Below are 20242 nucleotides of genomic sequence, written 5' to 3'. Positions count from 1 at the left end.
TGGCACCACATTGGCCTTCTTCCAGTCTTTGGGCACTTCACCAGAGCCCCAGGAGCTCTTGAAGGGGCTGGGCTATGATGCTCACCAGCTCCTTGAGTACCCTGGGTGTAGATTGTCAGGGCCAGCTGACTTGAAGGTCTCCAGCTTCTCAAGGTGTTCCTTCACGAGGTCAACATTTATGGAGGGCAGGGGATCTCCCTCACCCTGACTTCCTTGTCCCGTAGTGGGCATGGGCATCCCATGGGACTGACGAAAGACCGACGCAAAGTACCCATTTAATAGGTTGGCTTTTTCCTGGGCATCAGTTGTCAGTTGCCCCATCTGGTTCAGCAAGGTCCCATGTTGCCCTTGCTTTTCCTCTGGCTCCCCACATATCTGAAAAAGAACTTTTTATTGTCCTTGATGCTCAAAGCTAGTTGGAGTTCAGTTGCAGCCTTGGCTTTCCTGGTTTGCTCCCTGCAGGACCGGACCAGGGCAGAATAGTTGGAATGGGGAAAAAGAGAGAACAGAGAAACAGCTATGGGAACAGTAGTGTCTTTAGTCCACTGATTCTCAAATAGGGTGATATAGCACCCTGGCATGCCATGAGATACTTTTAAGGGTGTTGCAGGGTACTGTGTAATATTAGAGCTGTTAACTACCACTGCTCTGGTCTCTAGTCTCCAAGTCAACCCTGTGTTTTTCCCTCAAGGTTGGATTTTCACTCCCATGGGTTCCGCCTACTCTTGGGACAGCCTGGAGATGGGAAGATGTTTTCTCACTGTTTCCCTATTCTGTGCAAGGATGCAGGGGACAGGACCAGCAGAAAGTGCACGACAAAATAAACAGCCTCCCACCATGCCTCACAGGGCAGTGATAACCTTACCAGGCCTAGCTTCCTCATCCAGCCTGCTCTACACCAGGCCTTTTCTGTTGTTTTGCATAATTCCAGACTCTGGTGAAAAGGTGAGAGCACTAATAAACCTGTGAGCAAGGTGCTGTGCACTCCATTTCCATGCACACCACATAAATACAGAGTTTCCTTAATGGCATAACAAAATGCCAGCCCAGCTGGGCTGCACAGTGCTGATGTGATAACAAACATCAATTTTCTGTATATCAGTTAAATGCCTAAACTGCTGAAGTGCAGAGCCCTGTTCACCCCAGTCTGCTTTGCAACCTAACTGTATTTCCATTAGCTGTACAAGTATGGTGATGGGGAAGCAGGTGTCAAAGGGGCTGCTATAAAAGCCTTGCCAATGACAAGCCACAGTCCACTTCAGGGTTAATCTCTGCTGGTTTTCAATGCTCCTAACAGTAGCCCTGAAAACAACTATTAGAAGCCTTGAAAACCATGGGCACTTGTCAGTTTTGGGGGCTGATAACACCATAGCACTGACAATTTCACAAGCACTATTTACCTTAAGTTGGGATAAGTGCATGCTCAGGGTAAATGTACAGTCTTTTTCCAGTCCTGAGAACACGCTGTTAAACAGAGAACTACTGTATGCCTTTTCCGCATGTGCTGCTGCAGTGAAGTGCCTGTATTCATGCAAAATGGGTAATCCATGGAAAAGGAGGAAGGCCAGTCCAAGACAGCCTGCTAAATGTGGCGGTGCTGGAGCACTGCTGGGACACAGGAGGGAAAAGCAGTGGGTTAGCATCAAGGAAAAATAAAAGCCCCGGAAAGATTGTATGCATAAAGGCTGAGTCAACATGCCTACCCCATGGAGATGCCTGGAACTGAGTTGGTTGGCTCACCTCTCTGCTGATTTATGACGATGTATCTTGTAACACTTACTGGAAGTATTCTGAGTTTCCCCAGTTGCATCACTGGGCTATGACTAGGTCAGCTCCCGGGTCATGTCTGCCTCCTGGATCCCTGGGATGGTGAGACTGGGGTTTCATCCTCGCTGCTCCCCCGGTTGACAATGGCAGCTGGCTGGTGGGCTGAGAGTTGGGATCACTTACAAACATGCAGTCCAGCTCCTCACCACAACTATAGAGTCTACCTGCTCTTCCAGAGGTCCTATGCATTTTCCTCCACACTTTCCCAACCCGACCTTTGATCCTCTTTTCCTGCCAGGCTGACTCCAGTCTTATTCTTTGCCCTTCCTATTTATTAGGTATATTTGGGCATTGCCCTGGGCAGAGTTCAGGTGGACCCAGATGAGTTCTTCTCCCCAGATCCCAGGAATGTAGTACCAGAAAGAATCATAGACAACAAGGGTTGGAAAGGACCTCAGGACATTGCATCTAGTCCACACCCCTGCTCAAACCAGGACCAGCCCCAACTACATCATCCCAGCCAAAGCTTTGTCTAGCCGGGTCTTGAAAACCTCCAAGGATGGAGACTGCACCACCTCTCTGGGTAACCTGCTCCAGTGCTTTACTACCCTCCTTGTGAGAAAGACTTCCTAATATCTAACCTCAACTTCCCTTAATGCAATTTGAGACCGTTGCTCCTTATTCTGTCATCTGCCACCACTAAGAACAGCCCAGCTCCATCCTCTTTGCAACCCCTGTGCAGGGAGTTGAAGGCTGCTGTTAAACCCCCTCTCAGTCTTCTCTTCTCTAGGATAAATCAGCCTCTCCTAAGAAGTCATGTCTCCTGACCTCTAACTCATTTTGTTGCCCTCACTGGACTCCTGTGTTTCATGTTCCCAGCCAGATGTGTCATTAACGAGGGCCTGTGCCACTGCAGAGGCCACCAGGCCTTTGCTCCTGATCCAAATGGCACAGGCCTGCTCCGACACTGGTGACGAGTGCAATACGCCTGTGCTAATTGTAATGTGCCATACAAATTCAAGAGCCCTGTTACAGTTTTACTTGGGTTCTGTTTTTCAGCATTTGGCCAAGCCATGGAAGGAATACAGCTGCCTCACACTCGCTGGGTCCTGCGTTGTGCAAGATCTGTCTAAATGTGGCTGCTTAATCTGTTGGAAGCGTTGCAAAGTTTGCTCGTCCTTGAACATAGAAACCTGACTGTAAGGAGAGGCACGGTATGGTTATGAATGGGACCATAAGCATGTGGTACCTACACAGGACTGTACTCAATGCTCCTGTCAAAAATGTCTGTTGGTGCCAATTCTCCACTTGCCTCAAGCCACAGGGTTAGTTGGTCCAAGGACATTCGGTGTTGCCCTGTTTGCTCAGGACAGCAGCAAGGGACAGAACCCAGAATGGATTATTAGAGGCCTCAGTGATTAAACACTGGAGCTGCCAGATAAAAAAGTCAGAAGAATGAAGGGGGAAATGGAAAATGCCCCTGAAAGCCATGAAGGAAGGCAACCAGCAAGCTGTGGCTTGCTTATCAAACAATAGCTTTAAACCTTTAAAAACTGATCTTTAAAAAAGGAGGATCCAGGGAACAGTAGTCCGGGCAGTCTCACTTCTGTCCCCAGGAAAACTCTGGGAGAAATGATTGAACAGTTATAGCAGGTGACCTATACCACTTAGGCACACGATGGCTTCTCTGCATTTGAATTTTCTCACCGAGTTCCCTGCACCTGCTTGGCTGGGGATTTGCTGGGACAGGGGATTTGGCTGCAGTGATTTTAGCCACAGCTGCATCCTACACCTCCAACAGCTGTGGCTTGTCTGTGAGGTCTCCACTCTGATACCTTCGTGGAAGGATCTCTGTTCATCTCTGGGCCCTCTCCTACTTCTGGTCATCCTGAACAGATGTCATATTGGTGCTTATTTGCTGGGTACAGCCAGGCCTGCCCCTTGTAGGAGCTCTGATGCCTGCGATACCCCCGAGTATCGATTATGGGGCAGTCTTGCTTCGCACCTCAATATCAGGTGGGCTGCCCCACAGGTTGGTCCGGAGGCCGGTTTTGTTCAATATCTTCATCAATGACCTGGAAGATGCAATGGAGCGCGCCTTCAGCAAGTCTGCAGATGACACCGAGTTGCAGGGAGTACTAGTTGTGCTGGAGGGCAGGGCTAGGATTCAGAGAGACCTTGATATATTGGAGGACCGGGCCAAAGGAAATCTTACGAAGTTCAACAAGGACAAGTACAAAGTCCTGCACTTAGGTCGTAACAATCCCATGCACCGGTGCAGGCGGGGGGCCGACTGGTTGGGCAGCAGCTCTGCAGAAAAGCACCTGGGAGTTGTGGTGAACAAGAAGCTGAATATAAACCAGCAGCGTGTCCTTCGTGCCCAATGGCATCCGGGGCTGCATTCGTAGGCGCATTGCTAGCACATGCAGGGAAGAGATTCTTCCCCTCCGCTCAGCACCGGGGAGGCCAGGTCCCGCGTCCCGCCGGGGAGGCCGCGGCCCGGGTCCCGTGTCCCGCCGGGGAGGCCAGGTCCCCGGTCCCACGTCCCGCCGGGGAGGCCGGGTCCCGGGTCCCGCGTCCCGCCGGGGAGGCCGGGTCCCGGGTCCCGCCGGGGAGGCCGGGTCCCCGGTCTCGCGTCCCGCCGGGGAGGCCGGGTCCCCGGTCCCGCCGGGGAGGCCACGTCCGCGGTCCTGGGTGCCGTTTGGGGCCCCCGCTACAGAAACGACGCGGACACGGCGGAGAGCGTCCGGCGGAGCGCAACAACAGCGGCTGTGGGGCCGGGGGACAGGACCGGTGGAGGGCACCGGGCTGACTTTAGTCTGCAGAAGGCAAGGCCGAGGTGGGGATTTACCAGCAGCCTTCAAGCGGTTGCAAAAAGCCTGGAGCTTGGATGCCAGGAGCAGTGGGCTCCGGCTGAGGGGGGTCTTAGGGAGGAGGGAGGGGGGCAGCCTCCACCCGCGCAGGTTTCCAAGACAAAGGCTCGGCGGGAGGCTGCGGTCCTGCAAGCCCCGGCCGCCGGCTCCACCCGCGCCCGGCCCTGAGGCGGCGGCGACGCCAGGGCGCGTGCGCACGCTCCGCCCGGCCGAGCCGGAGCAGCCGCGGCCTGGCCCGTCCCGCCGCCGCCGCCGCCGCCGCCATGATGCAGAGCGCCGCCGCCAGCCTGACGCCGCACGTGCACTGGGCGCAGCGGCACCACGAGCTCTACCTGCGCGTGGAGCTCAGCGACGTGCAGGTAGCGGCCGGGCCCCGCTCCTCACCCTCCCTCCCCCGGCTGCCGCGCAGCCCTGCCCGTGCCCGTGCCCGTGCCCGTGCCCCAGCTGTCGGGGGAGGGGGGAGAACAAACTCCCCTCGCCCCAGCCTTTGCGCTTTGTTTCCTTGCCCCCTTCACTTGGGCCCTGGCTTCTCCCCGCCGCAGAGCTGGCTGGGCCCGGCAGGCCCCTCCTGGCCCACGAGCGGGGTGCAGCGCCGGGCGCGTGTCCCCCAGGACGTGGTGGCACCTGAGCCCGGAGGGGTGGGGAGCCGTGCTTGTGGACCGCCCCGGCAGGAGGGCGGGCTGTGGGAACCGTTCAGGAAGGTCTGCAGGACAGAGCGAAACAAAACTGAAAAGGGGAGAGAGAAATGACAGTGGACGGGGGAGCTGGCGGAAGAGGTGGCTGGAGAAAGGGCATGAGCTGGACCGGACCAGGGACTAGTATGACAAGTCTCATGGGTTACCTTGTCCAACCCTATGCACGAACATGGGGAAACTATTCCTAAATCCTCCCCGCCCAGTGCTTATCCAGCCTCCGCTTGCAAAGCTCCAGCGAAGCAGTTTCTATCAGTAAGGAAGCGTCGCCTGACCTGTAACCCAAATCTACTCTGCTGGAATTGAAAGCCATCGCTTGGTGCACTCCTGGCCAGCTGCAGCTGGGATCCTTTAGCCAAGGTTTAAAACAAGCACGTACCTAAAACGGTTTCTTTTTCCGCAGAGCCCTGACATCGCCATCACTGACAATGTGCTGCATTTCAAAGGTAAGTGACAGTGGCTGCTTTTCGAGTTTGTAGCATTTGGGCATCTCTCTGCAGGGCTGCAGGGATGTAAAGGTCTTTTTTAGCTCTGGAGTGTATGGAGAAGAGAGTCAGGTGTCATCTCAAGTTGCAAAAGCTTTAGGCAAACAGGATCCTTTTGCAGCAGCTCCCTAGAAAAGAGCAGATTTTCAAGTTGAGCCTGTCCTGTGCAGGGACCAAGTGGATCCTGGTGGATTTACAGTGTGTCACCAGTGGGCTTGCATGGATTGCACTGTTGCCTGTGGGATAGGACACAGACCCTTTGCTGTGGTGACTCCTGTCAGGCGGAGCTTGCACCAAATGGCTTCCTACCTCATGCAGAAAGCCCTTCCCAGGGTGATGCTGGGCTATAGCTGCTCTTGATTCCTGTTTGAGACGCCCACCGCCTATTTTGAACTCCTCTTTGTTTCTGCTGTTTAGCATTTCATTTGCATTTGTTCTGGTTTTGCATTCCCATTATGCTGTACTTTGATCCTGCAGCCCGGAGGGGCAGGAGAAGCTCTTTATGTTACTTGGTGATTAACAACGATGTGGGGGGGTGTCCCATGGTCTTTACACTGATTGTTGCTTCTTCTGTTTTAGCTGAGGGACATGGTGCCAAGGGGGACAACATTTATGAATTTCAGCTGGAGTTTCTGGAACCTGTCGAGCCCAAAGTATGTATATTTTCTTTCTTCCTGATGTCCTTTTCAAAGGAGAAGTCTTGCCATATGCAGTTTAACAAAATGCAGTTTAACAAAATGAAAAATGACTTGGTTGTAAACCTCAGGGATGCTGCCTGAGGTGGCTGGTTTGTTTCCTGATGCGACAACAGGCAAGTCTGCTAACGATCATAGTTCTAGATGCTGGACGGGTTCAGCATCCCTTCTCTGAGCCTGATTTACTCGCACTTGGTCATGCAAATAATCTCACTGCAGCCAGTCGTTCTCCTAGGTAATAGTGTACAGGACTGGGCTTTAAATTTGCCACAGAAATGAAGAGTAGATAGACTTAAAAGGTAATTTAGGTGGATTAGTAAAATAGCAGCAAATCTAGGGATTTTGCGTGTGAAGCAGCCCTGATTGGGGAAAATGCCATCTGCCCTGCTGCGATGTGCTGACTGTCTGCTACAGGCAAACCTTGTCTCACTTTCCATCTCAGTGCAGTGGCAAAGGGCCTGATTGGGAAAAACAAGCTCTTCTGTCGTTCCTCTTTTCATCAATAGGAGCATTGTAGGGCAATCATCTGCTCTCCCAATGGGTGAGGGGAGGCATAGGAGAACTGTAATATCCTGCAGCCCTTGGGAATAGCTTTGGCAAGACTGGGAGCCAGGGACTTGTCACCTGGGAGATCTCTCTTCTGGTTGGGTAAAGAGGAAGGGAAGGAGACCATCGCCTTTAAAGCAGAATTCAACAGATCTCACTAGGACTAGATAGCTGAACTGGGTTTGCAAACTGTGGATGCAGAAGTGCTGGGAAAGGAACACGAGTTCACTCGCACGCGCTGGGCAGTCTTTGACTCATGCTGCAGTCTACTTGGAAAGGGCCTCTCTGCATTGATTCACCGAGAAACCTGTCTTCAGATCCCCCTCCAAACAACACCCTTCAGCTGCAACTGTGCTCCTTGGGTCTCCTCCTCCATGAGCTCTGTCCAGTGACACTCCATACATACAGAGTCCCACATCCAGGTACCTGCTTGGGTGATAGGCCTTCCTCCTTGGGTCATAGAGAATGCTGCCTCTGCAGCCGTCGCCCTCCTCCCTTTCTGGTCCCCGGCAATAAAGACAAAATGGGAATCCCCCGAACTCCTTCATTTGCTGTTAGAGACCAAAAAACCTGCTGGCAGGGAGTGACATGGATTGAGGTGAGGATGAAAGAGAAATCCTGCCACTACAGGGAGACGTCAGTTTGCAAACAGTGGAAACTGGAGAGTCCGTGACTAGAGCACGTGTAGTCGTGCTGGCTGCCCAGATAATTCTGTCTTTTCTTTAACAGGGACTTGTTGCTTTTGATTGTGTCTTGGATACGGATGTAGATAGCTTTAAAAAAGTGCCTAAGAGGGTTCTAGCATCTCTATGATCTCACCATGGCCATAAAGCCCACAGGGAGAGGTGACGTCTCAGGCAGATGGGCAGGGCCCGGGATGCTTGTGGTTCTGTGGGTCAGAACTGACCCCTTCCAATCCCTTGAAGTCATTAAGGGCTTGGTGTGGATCATGGTACATGGTGGTTGAGTATTGAGGTGGCAAGGCTTGGCAGCATGGCAACAAGGGTTGCCATCCCAAGGAAACGGGCAAAGTCCTGGCTTAACCACAGGGATGGAGCAAGGCTGTCTGATTCCCTAGTTGCTGCACAAACTCACCACACCTCAGGATTGCAAACCCAGATGACAGTGTTGATCTTCCGAGGCAGGCGTTGGTTCCATCATCATGGAGAAGCTTGAGAGAGTCCAGAGGAGAGCCACGCGCATGATCAGAGGTCAGGAAAACAGATCTTACGATGACAGGCTGAGAGCCATGGGACTCTTTAGCCTGGAAAAGCGCAGGCTCAGGGGTGATCTGATGGCCACCTATAAGTTTATCAGGGGTGACCACCAGGATCTGGGGGAATGTCTGTTCACCAGAGCGCCCCAAGGGATGACGAGGTCGAACGGTCACAAACTCCTGCAAGACCGTTTCAGGCTGGACATAAGGAAGAATTTCTTTACTGTCCGAGCCCCCAAGGTCTGGAACAGTCTGCCAGCGGAGGTGGTTCAAGCACCTACATTGAACACCTTCAAGAGGAAATTGGATGCTTATCTTGCTGGGATCCTATGACCCCAGCTGACTTCCTGCCCTTTGGACAGGGGGCTGGACTCGATGATCTCCCGAGGTCCCTTCCAGCCCTAATGTCTATGAAATCTATGAAATCATTTCTGGGTGCTTCCAACAGCTTCCCAGTCTGTCTTGCTGCACTGCATGACAAGCTGAAGAAGGTGGCGGTATTGGCTGGGCTGGAGGGAGGAGCACGACGGCCACAGGGGGTCACGAAGGATGGGACCCCGGGTGAGGATACCCGCTGAGAGGGTGAATGAATGCCCCTGGAGACTGCCCAGCAGAGTGACAGCACCATCCAGGGGTGATCCCCTGTAAACCTGTGATCTGCCGACAAGCAAATGCCCCTGAGCACTCAATGGCTTGGAAGGCACCTGCTGGAGCTAACAGTATCATTGCAGCCGGATGACTGTCAGCCTCTGCAGGAAGTGGTTCTCTAGCAGGGGAACTCGCATGGTCTCCTTGCCACACCCAGGAGTAAGAGGGCTAGTTCCCTTGTCTTGTTGCAGCCTGTTAAAATGAGTAGAGGGTGGGAATGCCTCTTGGCGAGTTCATACAGATAGATTATGGGCAGCACAACCGGCCAGGCAGTCTAACTGTCCAGCCCCAGCACAGAATTCTTCATGGGGCTTCCTACACCTGCTAGAGAATAGGTTTTCCACAAGAAGTTTCTAGCTGACGGATGTCAGTACCTTCCCGTCAGTGGTCCAGCTTCTGTAGCAGGATGAAATCTGGGAGGCATGCAGGACACAATGTTGGGGGGACTGAGACAGCTGCTTGTCACCTTGCAAATAATATGGGCCATTGCATCCAATGCATCAAAGGAGACCCCCAGAGCTCCTGCCTCTACCAAGCAAGGAGAATCCTTCCAGCTCCTTCGCTATTCTGTGGTATGTATAGTTATTGCTAAACAAGTCTGGAAGCACCTGATGATGCCTCAGCTTGTTGGGTCAGAAGTGAATATGAGATCTCGAAGAAATTAAATTCAAAACCACGCCTTGGTCTCAGCCCAGAGCACTCCAAAGCCACCAGCAACACAATTCCCAAAGAAAGCTTCCTTTTCCCCCACCTTTTTAATGAAAAAATCTGAGGTTATGGGTGCTGCTGCATTACTTCCACCTGTTTTTTAACGTGAATTCCCTACTGCATGCTCCCGGGTGCACGGTCCCTCATTATCAAAGAGCTGGTTTCCTTAGCCCCTGAGTCATTTCAGTGCTGTGTGCTGAGCAACTCAATGGGAAAAAGCCTGGATAGCTACAGGAAGTCCAGAAAGAACAGGATACCTCATCGCTAGAGGAGGATGCAGAAAGCCAGGGGGTTAAGCACCTGAAATGCAGATGGGGCTTAGGGGAATGTCAGAATGGAGGTCATGGCTGGGGCAGCTGGGATAACCCTGCACTCCTGGTACGTGTGGCTGATCCAGGATGTCACCTCCCAGAACCACCAACCTGCCCCCAGCTCAATCCAGCCTGCTGTGTAAGGGGCCCTACTGACATGTGTTCACGTGGCTGCCCTCGCCCTTTCTGTTGCAGCCAGCGTACAAAGTGACACAGCGGCAGCTGAACATCACTGTGAGGAAAAAAGAAAGCAACTGGTGGGAGAGACTCACCAAGCAAGAGAAACGCCCACTCTTTTTGGCCCCGGATTTCGATCGCTGGCTGGACGAGTCGGATGCTGAAATGGAGCTCAAAGAAAAGGTGGGTACGGCCTGCATGCACAGGTTAAACCAGCAGCTGAGGTGTGGTGGGCTGAGAGACGAAAACAGCCATTCTGTTTTGAAGAGGCTCTCTCTGGCTGCTGAGTTTAAACATTTTCATTTGCTTGGAGTTCAGTGAGCGTGTTACTCACAAGATGCAAGCAGAATTGTCACAAGCAGTTTATGTATAATCTTGCCTGGTTTTTGACAAGGAAGTCACAAATGAGCTGGTTTGGGTTTAAACCAAGCCTCACTTATAACTACTTATGCCTCAAAGTCTTAGGCTGCTTGAGAGTCTCACAGGGTTAGGCACTACACAAACTCCCTTGTTACTTCTCAGGATTTAACACCTGTTAGATCTGCCATTAATGACTAGAGGAGAAACAGAGGATGACTTTTTAACATGAAAAAGAAACAGCTTCAAGCAATAATAACAACCCATAGTTGTCCTAGAAAGCAGCTTTTTCTAAAAAACAAGGAACAGCAAAAGCATCTGCTTGTTAGAGATTCTCACTAATAGAGTGAAAGTAACTTTGCTGGTTAAACAAGCATTTGCTCTTGGGGTAACTGTCTTTCCTGATGCAAAAGAAAATGCCCCCCCTTGTCTGCATGAAAAATTAAATGCTTGTATGAAATGGATATGCAACTGAGTTGTAAACCCCACTAGCTCTGCCACAGGATAGTTAATTAACAGGTTAGTGGCTTATTACACCAACACTTATTGTAACTTTCTCCATCATCTTTAGGAGGAAGAAAGAATCAACAAAATGAGAATAGAATCCAGAGTCCCGAAAGACCGTAAGTGACTGCACCTTTAAATGCATAAGGCTGATTGGATTTTAAAAATAGTGATAGTTGTCTGTTAATTCACACCACAGGCAAAATAGTGCTTTGTAACACACATGCCTCCTTCCAGCACTGTTGGAAGAAGCTTGATATGTCTTTCTGGAAAATTAGTGCCCTAGACTTCATATAAATCACTTCCAATCACAGTGTCACTGCAGCGCTGTTTGACAGGGGAGTGGCTTTTGATATATCATTCCTGAAAGCAGGTGACAGGAAAGCCAACACTCCCATTGTTCTAGTCCAGGTTTTCCTTTGACTCCAGTAGGCAGATCATACTATTAATAAGGAAGAGATCGATACCTGCCTCCAGCTTTGAAAGGCTGAATCGGTGACCCCTTGCTATCCCCATCTCATCCTCCACCCACTGCAGGAAATGGGAATGCCACTGTGTTTTGCTAACCTGACGTTTAACACTTGATTACAGCTTTCAGACACCTGAAGAGAGGATACTTGTTCATGTATAATCTTGTCCAGTTTCTGGGCTTCTCCTGGATTTTTGTGAACATGACGGTTCGACTGTTTATCTTGGGAAAAGGCAAGTAGTAGGCACTCTATAGCTGTGCTGTTTCTTTGACCTTTATAAAAAATTCCAAATAATGAAATCTTAGCAAAGTTGCATTCAGGAAACTGTCAGCACCTGACTGAAACACACAACAGGACACTTCCCAAAGTTGCCATAGTGTTGAGGAAAGGAATTACTGTGGATCTGTAAATGGCAACTGCAGACCCATGATTTAGGGGCAATGTTTGCTGTGTTCTCTACATACTAAGCTCTCTGTTGAAAAATTGTACTGTGGGGAAAATGCCCTATTTGAGATGTTGACTTCGCTGACATTTGGGATTAGTGAAAGCAGAACAGCCAAGCCACTGCTGTTCTTAAGTGTACAGCTGTGTACTGTGTTGATGTACAGTGCTACTGTTTCTTTTGTGTACCTTAAGTACTGAAATAATTCAGTGTATTGCATTTCTTCTAGCATCAGACCCTTTGCTTGAGCAAGGTAAGGCACTAAGTGTGTCTCTGATAGGCTGCCCAAAAGCCATCTATACAAGGTGGGCAAGCCAACTTTTCAAATCCAAACCCGATACTGAAATGTATGCACAAATTGATTGCAGTCAAGGGATGTATTGTGGAGTAGGTTTTGCCATGGCAGGCATTCAAAAGCCTTTAAATGCTCTCTTGTTACTTACAGATTCCTTCTATGATACTTTCCACACCATTTCTGACATGATGTATTTCTGCCAGACACTTGCACTTATGGAGAGTGTGAATTCATTAATAGGACTCGTCAGATCACCACTGATACCTTCTCTAATGCAGGTAATGTGGTAAGATGCCTCTTTTCCCCCCCGTGCCATCTTGATCACTGTAGTTCTATATTTTATATAGTAGTATTTAGGCCTTACTGCTAGAGTAAGTTAATGCAACAGCATTGGTGTCACCCTTGGGATCCACTTGACCTAATTAGAAGGAAACCATGCTCCCCAGCCTGGGCAGTAAGCCCTCTTGGTTTGCCTGCCTAGGCCGGACCCCCTGGGACAAAAAGACATAGAGAAGCTTGTTGAGAGAGGTTTCTGTGCCAGGGTCAGTTGCTGCCATACATAAGGTATGGCCAGGTTTCTGAAACATGGCTTCTTTCCCTGCTTCTGGCTAGGATCCAAACACAACCAGTGCAGAAAAGCTATAGGGTTAGGAAACAGCTTAGCTGCAGTGGTAGATCCTGGCCTTACAGTCTCACCCAGGCCTACCCCTGCCCTTAGTATCACATGCTACAGGCACACATGGTGCTGCGGCTGAGAGCTTTTAAGGGGAAGGGCTAGCTTGCCCCCTGACTGTGCTGTGTTTGTATTTTGTGTTATACTTACAGGCATGCATGTTTCTTCTAACAGGTATTTGGAAGGAATTTGATTTTGTTCATCATCCTTGGCAGCATGGAAGAAATGCAAAGCAGAGCAGTGGTGTTTTTCATATTCTATGCCTGGAGTATGATAGAAATATTCAGGTTTGTTTTGCCCTAGCACTTGTGCATGTATCTCATTTTTAAAGGAGCCTTTACTTTCAAATGGTTTTGAGTTTTGCCTGTGAAAGATGCCCTCTGGCATCAGTATCGCCATTATGGCTCTGGAGAGCCATGTTTGTTTGGAGTCAGGCTAGTCACAGCATAATACTCTGGTTAGTGCCCTGTGTCTGCCAGAGTCTGAATCGGTTCTAGTGATAGGGATAGGATAGAGCTGCATGCCTGCACATCTCCAGGACAATCATAGGACTCATAATTTTTCATGGCAAATGCTCTTTGGTTATAGAAGGGGGCACAGCTATGACAGCCACAGGGAACAGCCCCTTTGTGAACATTAAGGCAGGAACTGAACACACAGTCGCATCTTAGATAGTTAGCAGGGTTGCCAGATGACACCTCATGGCCACTATGCACAATGCTGGAACAGTATGTTAAGTAAGGAGCTAACCTCATAAGTGACATCTGTTTTTCTCAAACTGCCTTTGCTCCAGGTATCCCTTCTACATGCTCTCCTCCATTGACATGGAATGGAAGGTCCTCACCTGGATCCGATACACCATCTGGATCCCTCTCTATCCTATCGGAGCCTTAGCAGAAGGTATGTTTGGGAAAGACCCACCTCACTGTCGTGCTGATAAGTCTGTTGCGAGACTTCCTTTCTTTTCCAGGACCAGTTTGAGATCCATTATGCTAGAGAGACAGTAGCAACCTAATTCTTTTGCAAGTCTTCCTTTCATATGGAGGCGAACAACAGAGTGTCTGCATCATAGAACCCGCGTCGCAGAAAAAAGATTTGTTCAGAACCAAATTGGCTTCAGATTTTTCTTGACAAAACAAAGTTTTATTCAGCCTCCTTTTTTGGCACTAGTAAGAATCGCAAGGGAAATGAGGGGCTTGACTTGGACAGTATGGTGGCAGGGGTGATCTTAAAGTCTTCCTGCCAAGGATGTGGGAGCCTCCTGCTCTTGTGGAGGGCATCTGAATCCAGGTGTCAAAGACTGAGAGCACTTGCCCAGGAAGAGCCCACAGCCTGGTGGTGAGACATTGGATTCACATCCCCTCCGGCTAAAGAAAATAATTGCTTTGGGTCTCTTCTGTTGTGGTCTACAGCTTGAGCTACTGAATAAATGGGCAATCCCAGCCTCTCTAGCTCCTCAAATGCAGCCCCAACTATTTTTTTCCAATCCAAACTACTTAAACAGATTGCACCTGATAGAAGATGCATTTGAATTCAACCTTCCTGTTAATTGAAGATGCATCCACATTTTCTAACTCTCAGTTGAGAAAAAAAAATGTCAGTTAAGACATGTCTGTAGAGCCCGTAAGAGCTTTATACTTTTTGGTTTTTTTACTTGAACTTATGATGCAGGCTGTTTTTAGAAGAAATTGAAAATTTGTTTTTTAAAGTGTGTCTTACATTCAGAGGGATACAGTAGCACTGAAATGACCAAAACTCACATTTTTCTGTGAGTTTACCAGCTGCCCAGCTCCACAGGCAACCCAGTAAGGATGACAGCTAAAGCCAGAGAAGACCCCACCTCCCATCCAGGGAGGGTCTGAGTAACCCACGCTACCAGTTTAGTTAGCAATAGAAGTGCATATTGGTCCATATTGGATTGGCACCGACAAAAGAAAAATTAACTTTATTGGCTTTTTTTGGTTGGTGTAGCCAATAATATTCACCGATAAATATAATACAGGTAGTCCTCAGGCTTAAGACACAGTTGGTTCTTGAAAACCACATCTGAAGTCAGAACCAATTTTCCCATAGGAACAAATGCTATAAATGGGGGATTGGTTCCTGAACCAAGGCCTGATACCCTATTTTCACCAAAAATAACCTAGAATTTTGTATCTGATCAATTATAGATAAGTAGCATAGCTACATTAATGTATTTATATTGTAAATAGCAGTCATTGATTTGGAAGGATTTCTTTGAGGAGACTTTGCTGGATGTTTTGAAGGGCTCTTGGTTGGATTTTTTGAAGGGTTCTTGGCTGGAGTTTTCTCAGGAGTCTTGGCTGCTTTCTTAAAGAAAGTGTCCAAGGAAATTTGGACAGATGTTCTCCAGGGAGATGGGCGACGTAGCGAACTTGTTCATTGGCACGGTTTGGTGTCAGATCAAGTGTTGTAAAGTTGAAACTGACTTTAGAAATTTGAAACTGTGTCAATTTATAAACGTTGTAAGTGCAAAATGTTGTAACTCAAAATGTTGTAAGTTGAGGACTGCCTGTATGCCTTCTGGCCAGGGCCCCCACACTCCATGGGCATGCAGCTGCAGCATGCATGTGGCCAGGAGTGCAGCTGGGCAGTGTGGAGAGCAGCGTCCCACAGGTAAGTCTGTGAAAGGGAAGGAAAGGGGTGTGGAGGGGGCAGATCGAGACCCCTGTGTTGAGGGAGGGAGTAGAGCAGGGGCATGGCTAGGGGCAGGCCCTGTCCAGCCAGGGGGGTGAATGGGCCCCCAGAGCTGGGTGAGGGATGGAGCCACAGGTGGCTCATCCAGGAACACCAAGGAGGGGGAGAGATAGCTCCTGGGTGCTGTGTGCACCCCTGGGGAAGGTATGGGGGGCACATGCCCCCCCAGATTGTGCATAGGATGGTGGCGGGCTGCCTGCTTCATGGCCAGGGGCAACACCAGCCTCTTCCTGGTGCAGGGGCTGGGCCAGGCCTGCACTCAGAGTGGGAAGGAGCAGGGTAGGCTCAGCTGGGAGGGGTGGCTATGCTGGGGGGCTAAGGTGAATTTTGGGGTGACTATTGCCCTCCCCACAAATCCCCCTCTAGCGCCATCCCTGCTCAGTGCACTCCACTCTGGTGCCTTTCCCTCAGGAGCCCCACACTGTGGGGCGGGCAGGGGACATGTGACCAGCACAGGGCTCCTGAGGGTAAGGCAGCAGAGTGGAGTGCCCCAAGCAGGGGTGGCACTAAGCAGGGTTTGGGGGGGGCTATAGCACCCCAAAATTCACCATAGGTCCCCCATGGCTACTTCTCCCAGCACTGCCACCTGCCCTACTCCCACCCACTCTGAACCCAACCCTGGCCTAGCCCCCGCCCCACCAGGAAGAGGCTGGCGCTGGCCCATAGCAGGCAGCCCACCTCTTCCCCATGCACAAATTCAGGTGGCACACGCCCACCATACCTCCCTCGGAGGTGCACTCAGTGGCAGGGAGTTGCCCCCTTTTTCAACCTCCCCCCACGCCCTCTGAGTGAGCCACCCATGGCTTCATCCTGCTTACGGCCCCAGGGTCACATGCATCACTGGCTGGGCAGCACCTACCCTGTCCTATTCCCACCCTCACTGTGGGGGCCTCAATCTGTCCCCCTCTTCCCCCTTCCCCTCCACAGACTTTTCTGCAGGGCACTACTCCCTACACCGCCCAGCTACATTCCTGTAAGTTGGTTAGTGGATCAGTATTGGTCAATATGGCTGGTTAATAATTGGCTATCGGTATCAACTACGAAATCAGTGCACCCCTCGTTAGCAACCTTGCTGGTAGTAGTCTGGGAGAGGTCTGAGATGGTACTGGTGGGGGAAGCAACCTTACCTTTGATCTGTGGAAGTAAGTTAGGAGGACACTAGTGCTGCTGATGACTGCTGTGCTTGCCCTGTGGATAGACGGAGAACATCAGTTTCCAGCAGTCAGGTTGGCACTTCTTATCTCCCCTCTAACCTGGCCCACCACACTTCAGAGGAATTATTTAAAGACTTCTCTACATAGTCACCATTGCACTCCTCCCCACCCTGACCTGGGTTTTGAGGTTACACTCATGTGAGCTGTACCTTCTGCGGGCCAATCCAGGTGAAGACATCACTAGCAGGATGTCATTTGAGAAAGTTTCTGTTTGACTAGCTGTATAGTTTACCTTGTACTTGACCTCTCACCTGCTTCACTTTCTGCTTTCAGCTGTCTCTGTGATACAGGCCATCCCCATCTTCAGTGAAACAGGAAAATTCAGTTTGAGATTGCCAAATCCACTGAACTTCACAATCAACTTTTCATTCTTTCTTCAAATCTACCTTATATTATTATTTTTAGGTAGGCCATTCTGGTTTTTTTTTATTGTGTTTTCCCAGCTGTTGAAAAATCCAAAATCAGTGGTCGGGGTGGGGGGGAATGGGGGAAGGAAGATGACAGCTTCATTTTTTTAAATTAAATTATTAGCATGTGTTTGGGAAGTCATCATAACACCAGTTTGTATAAGCTTAAAGTCTTCTCGTCCATGTGGTATGTCTAAATATGTTAACTGAACAAATTCAGAGGAAAACAAGTGAATAATAATGGTTGCTTAAAAAGAAGACCTAGAACATAGATTACTTTAAGGTACATACAGATATAGATGCTAAAAAATACACAGTTATAGTTCAACAGGATAGAGATGTTTAACTAGACTATCATTGCACCAGTGCAATATGAAGGAGTAGTCCTCTGGAAAGCAATATAGGAGATTTCTTAACAGCAGCCTATTATATAAAAGTGATGTTTACCTGTGATCAACTACACCTGATTGTTCTCTATTAGTGGATCTTTGATAAAAGTGTGGTGTCTTAGGTGATGTTACTGATGTCAGAGGAATGCATGTTCTCAACTCAGGATTTACAAACAAAAACTTAGCACCCTAACTAGACTTCCATTCTGTCGGACAAAATAAATCACAGTGACACTTTCCCCCATCTCATTGGGGATCCAGTCTGATACAGTCTCTGCAAAGTTTACAACATTTTTCCTTGCAAGTTTCCTAGAATTATTTTACCTTTTTCTGCTACTTTTCAAAGGTGACAACCTGAACTCTTGAGCAGCCTTACAGTACCAAAGCAGTGTTTATCTTTAGCTCTCATAGTTAGACACCTAAGGAAAAAATCATTTAACTATTATTTGCAAGTGCTAGTTTGAGAAATGTGCCAGTTCTTGAATTTTTGTAAAAAAATTGTCTGGCATAAATTATCTGCATGGATCTTTGGCATCAAGTAAACATTCTCTCTCTCTCTCTCTTTCAGGAATGTTTATAAACTTCCGTTACCTTTACAAGCAAAGGAGGCAGAAACTCGGACCAAAAAAGAGAAAGATGAAGTAAAGTCAGCGAAGCTGTGACTTTGATTCTTATCTAATTTATCTTAAAGACAAGATGAGCCTGTGATTCTTACAGTTTTACCCATTATGCTATAAATAATTTTGTACAATTCAATGATCACGTTAGATTTCTTAGCATATTCGGAAAACATTCCTCTATACTCTATATTTAGTTACTCTTCCGTCATATATGCATGGTATTTAATATTGAACAATGAACTAATACTTAAATTTATATCCCATTGACCACCATGTTACCAAGAAATCCTGTTATCTGCATATAATATGCTTACGAGAAAAAAATGGAGCAGCGCTAAATAGAAAAAGACTAGTTATTTTGAATTGGGTATTTGCTCTTTCAATATTGCATGCAGATAAGGCTTCTGATGTTGGGATATAATATCAGACCGTTCACTCCCAAAGAGGTTTGGGACATTTATTAATGATCAGTGGGAACTCTGCTTTTTTTAGCAGCTTTCTGCTGATTTATAAATAACCTGGAGGTACAACTGGTTGGCTTGGACATGACTAACTTGTTCTTGGCTTGTGTGCAATAGTTTCTCTACCAGTGCAGCAGGAGTACCTTGTGTTCCTGAACAGCACCTAAGTCCTATCCGGTCATTAGTAGTGGAAGCAACCTAGTCCTTCTGATTTCCCTTGGTGGCTTACCAGGTAAAACACTAAGGCAGCAGGTGCTTTATGCTGTTGTGTGGCTTCTAACTCACCCTTCCTGACTGAGAATTTAGATGCTTGAACACTGGAAAACCAGGAAGTTCCCTTTGTTCTCTGTACCCTGAAAAAGACATGAGCACTGCATTAGGAGGCACACAGGTAATACTGAGGTATTAGCACAGCAGAGGCAGCTAGTCCTTGCTCTGTCCTGTCGGGAACTGTGAGGGGGACGTGACCGATCAAATCATGCTGACATGAAAACAAGCACCGGTTTTCCTGTTCCCTGAATACAGGAGTGCAGCTAAGGAGTTTGCAAAGTGTACTTGCTTACCCACTCTCAGTATGGAGTGCTGGGGGTCTGTCTCGATCCAGGAAGCTGCAACCTGTTTTGGTGCCACAGACCAGATAGGGGAGAGTCAAGTGATGCTTTCAGACTCTTCACTGTTTGCATTAGAGATTTTTTTTTAATAGTCATAGAAAAATTGCCCCCACCCTGGCATCAGCTATTTTCAGTGGTGGACCCTCTCCCTGCACCTCCAACTTGACCTCCGAGACTTCAGCCCTGTCTTGCTTCTGTGGTTACATTTAAAAGCCTGTAGCAGCTTGCAGCCTTAATGCAGGCTAACAGCCATAATCCAGAAGCATCCCTGATGTTCACTACACCCCACTGTTTGCATGGCTGTATGTTAAAAAGTGTCGTAGGAAAAAGGTATCTGTCCTTTTTATTCCCAGGTCCCAACTGATCAAACTGTTGGCTGTTTTTTCACTGTTAAACACTCACAGTGCTTCTTCCTGTCAGGCCAGGGTAAGGACATACAGGCTTATCAGAGGGCATTCTGCAATGAACAGTTTTATCAACAAAAGACTTAGGTCTTGAAGAACTTCTGTCACTTTTGAAATGTCTGATGAATGAACCTTTGGCTCATGATGACAAAGCCAGGGCACAAACTGCTTCCTCAGGAGAGGCAGGGCATAATTTATAAACTTACTGCTTCACTACTGCACACACGTTTGCATACACAAGCCTGCTTGATAACAGTTGAGGGATCATATAGCTTAGAGTTAGCACTGAAATCTCATTAGCATGGCAGGGATGTTGCCTTCCATTTTTTTGTTTGAGCTCCTCAACAGGGCATTTATTCTTTATTATAGAATGCATATTCATAACAACATGACATTTCTCAGTTAAGTTGTAATATCTGGTGGAAGTTGTTACAGACCATAATCTCCTCAGTTTGCTAGTTCTAAAAGCAACCGAATGTGTGTTTCTATCAATAAAGATTTACAAGCAAAGTCCTCTTTTGTGGTGTTCTTCATAAAAATGACTGGAAACAATTTGTTA

At 48.6% G+C, this 20242-nt stretch overlaps 1 protein-coding gene across 1 annotated transcript; it reads left to right on the top strand.

Moving 5' to 3' along the window:
- The first annotated feature begins 4817 nt into the window (after positions 1–4817).
- Positions 4818–20196, top strand: HACD3 (3-hydroxyacyl-CoA dehydratase 3). The gene is made up of 11 exons (XM_090028807.1): positions 4818–4999; positions 5736–5778; positions 6397–6470; positions 10137–10301; positions 11047–11098; positions 11571–11681; positions 12337–12464; positions 13034–13146; positions 13653–13759; positions 17065–17196; positions 18156–20196. Exons 1-11 carry the CDS (start codon positions 4904–4906, stop codon positions 18230–18232), a joined length of 1098 nt encoding a protein of 365 aa, XP_089884933.1. The 5' UTR covers positions 4818–4903; the 3' UTR covers positions 18233–20196.
- Positions 20197–20242: the final 46 nt, after the last annotated feature.

This window comes from Crocodylus siamensis, chromosome 15 (genome assembly GCF_052110815.1).
Source record: "Crocodylus siamensis isolate JL-2025a chromosome 15, ASM5211081v1, whole genome shotgun sequence".
Lineage (NCBI taxonomy): Eukaryota > Metazoa > Chordata > Crocodylia > Crocodylidae > Crocodylus > Crocodylus siamensis.
Note: the sequence above shows the minus strand (reverse complement) of the source record. Positions and strands in the feature narration are given on the sequence as shown.